The sequence below is a fragment of the Priapulus caudatus genome, unplaced genomic scaffold (genome assembly GCF_000485595.1).
Source record: "Priapulus caudatus unplaced genomic scaffold, Priapulus_caudatus-5.0.1 Scaffold408, whole genome shotgun sequence".
Classification (NCBI taxonomy): domain Eukaryota; kingdom Metazoa; phylum Priapulida; class Priapulimorpha; order Priapulimorphida; family Priapulidae; genus Priapulus; species Priapulus caudatus.
Genome location: NW_014577469.1, coordinates 360,343 through 368,894, shown reverse-complemented (window position 1 = coordinate 368,894; position 8,552 = coordinate 360,343). Strand labels below are relative to the sequence as shown.

The 8,552-nt window shown below is 43.8% G+C and overlaps 1 protein-coding gene across 2 annotated transcripts in view; it reads left to right on the top strand.

Moving 5' to 3' along the window:
• Positions 1–2,232: 2,232 nt before the first annotated feature.
• LOC106810081 (ethanolamine-phosphate cytidylyltransferase-like) overlaps positions 2,233–8,552 on the top strand; it is a gene marked incomplete at its 5' end in the record, with an annotated part of 29,997 nt that continues 23,677 nt past the window's right edge. For both annotated transcript variants that reach the window (XM_014813355.1, XM_014813354.1), the window contains 1 exon segment: positions 2,233–2,275. In XM_014813355.1, the coding sequence (XP_014668841.1) occupies positions 2,233–2,275 (43 nt within the window).

Below are 8,552 nucleotides of genomic sequence, written 5' to 3'. Positions count from 1 at the left end.
TCAAAGCTTCAAAACAACAAAAGGGTGACCAGGGACGTGTCGTGTATAATGCCGACCGGTACCAGGTACTCCGGCAGTCACCCTGGGTGATTCATAGACGGCCGCTATGACTATGACACATGATAGTCTGTATGTGACATTTTCTTGAAGTGCTTCATTGTGGGTTGCCAGAGTGCACAGCTTCGTGTACCTGTTGCTCTTTTCTCATCCTGTCTTGTTTCCCAACTTTAATGCCTTGACTCGAGTCAATGATTTTTTGCTAGTCATGCATGTTGTAGCATGCCTGAGACAAAAGCTGTGGACTGAGCAAACATCGATCAAAGTCAGCAGCTGATTGCCCAAGGAGGCCAAAGCGCATTTCCCTTCCTCGAAGAGTTTCAACATCTTGCCCTTCCGATCCGCGTGCGCACATGGGAAGCCGAGTGTCGCAAGCCTGTCAGGGCATGGGCTGGTAGAACATTCGGGAATGATACTGGATAAGTTATATCACGTCAGTAACCTAATACGCATAACTAGCTTTCTGCGCTTCCTTGGTGACTGCACCTTATCATCAGGGATGTGAAGCCTCTCATTTGAGGTCAGATGCGTACAGGCAAGCACAGACGTACACATCCTGTGTCATCTGCCTCAACAATGACTTCTCTTTCTCTTCTGTGTCGCTCGCATGTTATCGCTGATGCTGCTGACGATTGATGGTCTGCTTTCTCATGGCTGTCCTGAGGGACCTGTTCTCTGAATACTAAATCCGGTATGGAGAAAATCCTCTACACGGCACTTCATTCTTGGCCAGTAATGACTAACGTGTGCGGGGATGGCCTCCGCCAGTACAGTCCGCAGTGTCACCTAGAAGTCCTCACAAAATAAAACTCTTGATACAGTGTGCTCTGTTTCGAGAGATGTTTATAAATCCTGGTTCTGTGTGGAGGGCGAGCAAGTGATGACTGCCCGTAAGTGGGAACGCCGTAACATACGCACCTGGAACCGCCGTGCCTTGCGGGCTGAAACATTGGTGGCTGTGTATTTGAATATACCATGTCAAAGACGAGATATTACATCCCCCATCCTTAGCGGCTGCGTTGTAATATTCCCTTTGAAACCCTCTACAAGTGGGCACTGCGACTCTCCGACAGTGCCTGCTTTCTCTGACCACGGACAGCTGAACGTGGGAGCCACAGTTGGACCGACCGCCGAGTGAATCTCTAAACATCTGCACCAGCAGAATAAGACGAAAAGACACTTGTCTTATCAGAGGCTTTGAAATGAAGTGCAAGCCATTCGACAGTGTCTGTGATAATAACTTTGTTGTCATTTAGCACCGATAGTTCTATCATTCGAGGGGTCTAAGTGGTTGTGCTGGTGAATACCTAAATGTCATACGTAACAGTTTTTTACCATACTTATTATCTTATTAGACTGATTTGTAAATATTGATATTGTGTGCAATGTTATTCTCCATTTTTACCCAATGTTCCTATTGTGTCCGATTATTAGTAGTATGAATTAGTAGCACGATTTTGCAGCGCAGCGGTTACCCGCAGCTAGTATTAAATAAAGGGTATGTAGAGTAAATTCCCCACCACTGCCAGAGTGACAGTTGGTGGATCATTGAAGTAGACTATGAAGGCAAACTTTTAGAGCAATAAAAAAAACTATATACCCAATTGCAAGGTTCAAGCAAAAAAGCCATCTTTTCTGCCGGACTATTAGGAATTACGCAAGGGATGTCGAGCAATCTGGCAATTCACCCTTAATTGCTAATTGGGCTTGATTACACTTGTCATATGTGTCCCAATACATAGTAGCGGGACTGTTGGGATGCATGTATAATGCATGTCTTGGGATTCTCGAAAATAGACACAATTGTCAATTAGAAATTAATACATATCGATTTAAGTATGTTAAGGCATAACAGTTGAGGCATGTCAGATGATTTATGGGATGTTGTATATTAAATTAGCATTGTCTTTGAAGGCATTTCAGACCAGATATGCAGTGAAGGCCTAGGGAGAACCCTGCTCTAAGCTTTACATGGAACTATGTGATAGCAACTTCAGTTATCTTAACATTGTTGTTAATTCTGTATGGTCATGGGATGTGAAAATTGCAGTAAATTGTCAACAAAATCATTTTACAAGTTCAACATTTCGTAAAAACACCTGTTAGTTGGATTTCTACCTAATCCTAAATTATTTATTTGTTGTCATTAAGTTGCATTTTTTTGTTTTGTTGCAGCTATGATATGTGCCACTTTGGTCACGCAAATTCCTTGCGTCAGGTGAGTCGTGGGTAGATATAGTCATCCTTATATTAGAACAGTAGAATGAAGATGTCCCAGCTGCATGGTATCATGTCATCCTAGTACACACCAAATTATTGAATTGCATTTTTCTAACTTCTGTTTGATTGCATGATGAATATGGTGTTTCTACAGTAGAAATGGAAAATTGATGATAGTTGACCAATAAATTTAATGTTTGCTGTTCGCAACCAAGGGCACGTTTATACATAGCTCTAGTACTATTGCCCTTCAGGCCTGTGGCAGAGTGAAGGTCTATAGTACTAGAGCTATAGTGTATGCACTGACGTTTTTACAGCGTTGGGGGCCCATTCTTACTGACTGCAGGCATAGTCAATTATGTTTGCGTAATTGATTGTGTTTGTAGGGATAGCATTATGAACATGTTTTTTGCACTGTAGACATGGTTAAAATATCAGGCATATTATATCTATAATCTGTGTTATTGGTATTTATAATGTCAGCAAAACTGGGTTGTTTTAAATATTCCTGATAATATCTGGGTTGTGACTTGTCCTCACGTTCTTCTGTGTAAGTGAGGACTGTTTATTTTTTGCCAAGTAGACTTGCAGAGCTCAGACCGGTTTAACTTTATGTCCAAGGTTTAAACGCCTCTGTTCAGGATAGTTCTAAGCAAGCCACTCAGCTTGCTGATCCCACAGGTTCTACGGTTTAGTAGGTGCGCTAGTGGCACCCGTTCCTTAAGGGTAGTAACAGGTTGCGTCGATAGAGTCCACGATAGATAGCACAGATAGATAACACAAACGCAGTATTATAAAGCTACTCTCCGTATGTTCTATTGTACCACAGAATATACTCTTAACAGTCTAAATTAACACAACTCCACGAAACTACACAGATGCCTACACACAGAGAATACCAGTGATTTCGTACCTTAGTAAGGAGGTTCGCGAAGACGCTCAGCCAGGGTGAAGATAGAGGGTAGAAGATGGACAGAGAATTATCGCTGGACTGTGTGTGAGAATAACTAGGCACGATCGGAGCAGGACAACAAACGGACTATCGGAGTCAAAGGATCAGAGCCGAGTCCTCGAGTAGGAGGGGAATGTGGCAAGGAGGAGTATAGAAGGAATAGGATTAGGACCGTGGACCGTGCTGCGGCAGGGATGAGGGCCAAGTCCGCTTCTCCCTGCGAGTTTGGCGTCAACAAGTCCGGTCCATAATAGATATATAATGACACCAGCATATCACCCGGCGGATATGGCGCGATTGATATTGGTGTTATATTGGTTGCTTACGCCGTGCGGCGAAGCTCATGCAGACTCATGGGAAATTATAAATGTAAACAATAAGTGTGGAAAAGCCGGCGCTTTCCTACACTTGGCGCTTTCCTACATAGTTATTATGGTGCAACAGGGCATGAAATTAGCCAAAATGTGTGCAGGCCCACCCAAAATTTAAACAGGCCCTTATACAACTTGAACAGGCCCTTACAAGTTTGAACAGGCCCTTAAATTTGTTCAATTTATTCCATTATTAATAAAAGTATTAGCTTTGTATTTATTAGGCATACACTCATAGTATTTCAATATTTCATTGCTATCAGTGGAGTTTCACACGTGTGGGAGAGATGAGTACATGTAAAGATTGGTTTTCACTACTGACGTTCTGCTGGAAAATTGCTGAATTGGACCAATTTCGCAGTTATACAACCAACAATCGGCAGTGTAAATGTAAAAGTCACACGCGCAACTGGTAATGGAGCAACAATCTACCAACCAGTTGGGAGTTTAAACATGTTCGATTTCCCCAACTCGGTGTTTGCGAATTGTAAATGTTTTTGCCATACGGCCACTCAGAGAACAGCAATCAGGAGGCGTGTCCCTCCACCCAGGGGGAGAGCATGTTTTTGCTGTCAGTGCCAGGCTGGCGTGTATTAATACATGTAAAAATGCATATCCACGTCACCCCGAAATGACCCGCACGTTGCCCAACATTTGACCCACATTGTGCGCGCGAGGCAATGTAGACATGCATTTTTGCATGTATTAAGTCGTACTAGTGCGGCGCCGAAAAACGTGCTCCCCTTGGTTGGAGGGACACACCCCCCTGATTGCTATTGTTGGAGTGGCTGACTGGCCAAAAAATTGGTCAATTCAGTGAAAACGTTCAAATAGAACATATTCTAGTCTCTCAACCAGTTAATATCAACCTGTTGAGCGCTCAAATTTTGCGTTTACACTTTACACTGCCGATTTTCAGTCGACAGCTCGTCAACTTTTCAAGAAAAAGTTGATAATGTAAACCCAGCTTAAAAGTAGAACAGTACAACTGGACCCAATCTTAGTTTAGCACCTTGGATTAGTTTAGTACATTTGCGAAAATGAGAGCTGGGGTCCCAACCTAGGATTGTGCAGGTTAACTCTGCAACCCTTTGCTGTGTCACATGGGGAGCGAAGGGCTGTGTCATAGTGCTAGTAGAACAATATATCTTACACTCAATACAACCAATCGGCATGTATTATTTTGCCGTTGAGTTGTCGGCATCAACAAATCAGCCAATCATATTCCCTACAAATGATGCATGTTGAACACAGGGCATTGTTAAATTGCAATGCGAGATCCTCCGCTGTAAAAATAGTAGTAAAGTCAATGCAATAATTGTTAGTTGTTACTGGAGAGTGAAAAGTCAGAAACACATTGAGTATACTACCAGCGTATCCCAAACGAGTGACAGAAAGGGCTGTCTTTTATCCATCCCGGAGTCCGTGTGGCTGGATGGTGTTTAGGTTCAGTCCAATACGCTTCTCTTTTCGTTCTGATGCGGATAGTATGGGGTTGGTCAGGGGTGGGGGGCGGTTGAAAATATTTTCTCGGTGCCGCTGGGATCGTGCGCAGGAAGTCTGCTGGGATGTGGTTGTCGTGTGAAAAATGAGCACTGACGGGTTTGCTCGTATCTCATTTGGAAATATCTCGGGGGGGGGGGTCAACATTTCGATCTTTAAGTCTACGCTGGGTCTCACCTATGTATCTGGCCGAGGGGCATTTGCGACAAGAGATTTCATAGATTAGGTTCTTAGAGTTACATGTGAAGGAAGAATGCGTGGTGAATTTTTGGTAGGGTGGGTTGTTCTTTCCCCAGTGTGTGCTTGTTTAGGTTTTCTGTTGCGTAGGGATTGTTGCCGTTGTGCTACGCGTTTGTTGAGTGCATCCACACAGGCTTCTATTTCCCTGGCCTTCGCTGTGGAGCCTGTAGTTTGTACCAGCTCCCCGTAGGTGGATTTAATCTCCGCATGCGCTCAGTTGTTCTTCGGTATCCTTTGCGTAGTTGATAGTTAGTTGGGCCATATGTGCTTGAAATTGTGAGAGAGAGGTGTGCCACGACACCATGAACTCGTCATCGTGTTTGCCGACGAATGGCAGCAGCTTTAGCTCCAAGCTAGGTGGGAAGTTTTGGTGCCTCACGCTCTCTTTCATACGAGATCTGTGAGTCTTGTACCTGTGAAGCTTGTCCTTCAGATTCCGCAGCTTTCGGAAGGCTGGTTCAGCTTCTTTGGGTACTCGCAACCCAGGTGCGTTTCTGTTGATATTGATCCTGATTGGTGATGTTGCAGCATCTATCATTATAGGGGTGTCCCAGCTTTCGCCATCTGAGAAAACCATGGGGCCTAAAAAAGGTCCTGTCATTTACTTGATGGGGCTGATTTTCGTTTTTGATTCTGGGAATCTCAAAATTTGATGGGGCCAGGAAAAAAGCCATGTGGACACCGGAGATGGGGCTGTTTACGGGGCTTGGGCCGATCGGCCCCATGAAAAGGCGAAGCCTGGTTGTCTGTTGGACAGATCCCTATGACTTTACGTGGTTGCTTGACTGGCGAGTCATTCGTCTGTCTTCTCCTTTTCTTGTTGCTGTGATTCGAAGAGGGTGGGATGCTGCTCGCTGCCTCCCCTTGGTTTGGGGGAGGGCAAATCTAAATCCATGAGGGTGGTAATGAGGGTGTTGCTCTGCCCGGATCCTAAAGATGCTGGGCGTCCTGGTCTAGTGAAGTTATGGACATGCATGAAGAAGAGGCCTGGACAGCCTTTACGGGGCACAGCTCTACTGTGTTACCCTACGTGGATTTTGAATCATTCTGACATCGTCAAGATGAGCTATTGCCATGGGGCGTCGTACGTCCGTCTGTCCGTCCATCCATCCGTCCCTCCGTCAACATTTAGCTACGGTCAACGATAACTTGAGAACCGTTTGACACACATGTTTCAAATTGCATACAGTTGTTACTCCTATGGGATAGATGTGAACGTCCTATGTTGGGGCAAGCCAGTTGACCTACTTTCGAACCACGCCCACTTTTTGGCAAAAATGGAAATGGCCATCTTGATTCATTCGATTTTTTTAAATTTACCTACCTACCTACCTAATCATACTTACGTGTAATACTGTGTTTTAGATTCTTTGTTACAGTAATAATCGAATAATAATGCACAATAATCGAAAACCAAAATGGCGATCATTTAGGCGTAGCACCATCTCTTGCCCAGATTTCAGACTTTCAGATCTGAAACATTTATTTTTGCATCAAAACTAACCCTGAAACAAAACAGTAAAATTTCTATTAGTATAAAACAGGGAATAAGGACCTTTTTATAACATTTCGGTTCGTCATAAATTAAACACATACCGAGTTTTAAATATCATCTCCCTCTTCTATTACACTCAAGGTGAGCTATAGTGTCATTGACACTTTCATTTATTCTAAAATTGATCTTTGTAGCATATTACCGTACAGTAATGTATGAAGTTCGTGTGAAGAACCTGTAATATGAATATTTTCTCCTGCAATGTGTAGCGTACAGCAGTGTCTTGTACCAGTTATATGAAAGATTAGAATTTTTACTACAGGGGTTTCCTTATAGTCCGGCAGAATAGGGCATATGGTTTGCATGGAGGTATATAGTTTTTCTTTTGTTCGTTTTCTTATGTTCTTGCACCAAATAAGGCATTTCTAACAACTGGCAGTTGCTCAGTTGTGGGGAATTTTATTTAATGTAGATTTATTCAAAGCCGCATCATAAACAATTGAATTTGGATTAAATAAAGCCTAGTGTCCAATAATGAGATGTCAATGCATGTAAAAATTATATTATACCATCATTTACAGATGCATTTGACATTTTGAAATAGTTGTAGACTAATACAAGCATAAACGTCTGTGATTAGGCATAAAAATTGATTTTTATTTACCGCTAAACCTTCCCTTATGTTAAACACGCAAAATCCACGAAAATGAGTTTTATAGGTTACCTACAATTTACATTTTCTGGTACAATTTCAAAACAAAATCAGTTGGCTTTAATCGTCCTCCTCCTCCTCTTCCTCGTCATTAAAGGCTGCGTGTTGGACCACTCTAGTTTGTTCATTACAACATGCAGCACTGCCCTGACAATTGCAAAACATTGTACACGCCAGTCTACCAATGTTACAACCACAGCCCTGGGACTTGCATGGACTCTCCGAAGAACAAGAACACTTGATGAGCTTGAGTATGTAATCTGGTGCTGGGGGAGTCGTAACAGGGAGAGTGACAGGCTGTAGGGACTTAGTTTCCTCATCCCTTACCCAGCCATATTTCGTGGGATCAAGGTCTGGATGCTCTTGTAGGGCATGTCTCCAGATGCAGCACTGATGCTGAGAGGGTCTATGTCCCCCGGGGTACTGCCGGAACGTACCCTGGGTACGGTGGGGTATACCGGAACGTACCCTGGCACTATCTAATATGCCGGACCGTACCTCGCCCACTCCACTAACGAGTCTAGGGAGTCGCCTACGCCTACTCCCTAACCCTAACCCTAACCCTAACCCCAACCGTAACCCTAACCCTAACCCTAACCATATCAAATAGTGACCAGGGTACGTTTCGGTATATCGGACCGTACCCAGGGTACGTTCCGGCAGTACCCTGGGGGACATAGACGGCCCTGATGACTATGACCAGCACTGAATAGTGTGTTATTTTGACATGCTTTCTTTGAATGCTTAATTGGTGCGGTGGTCAGACAGCCACTCCTTATTTGCAGATGCACGAGCTGGTCGGTGTACTGCTTGCTCCTTCGTCTCTACCTGTCTCTTGTTTTCCAAGCTTTAAATGCTTTGACTCAGTCATGGGATGTGCACTCATGCATGTTGAGCATGCTGAGACAAAGCCTGTGTGACTGGGAGCAACACCATCATCACATCAGCAGTGCTGAATTCCAGGAGGCTCAAGCTGCATTTCCCTCATCGAAGAGTTTTGCA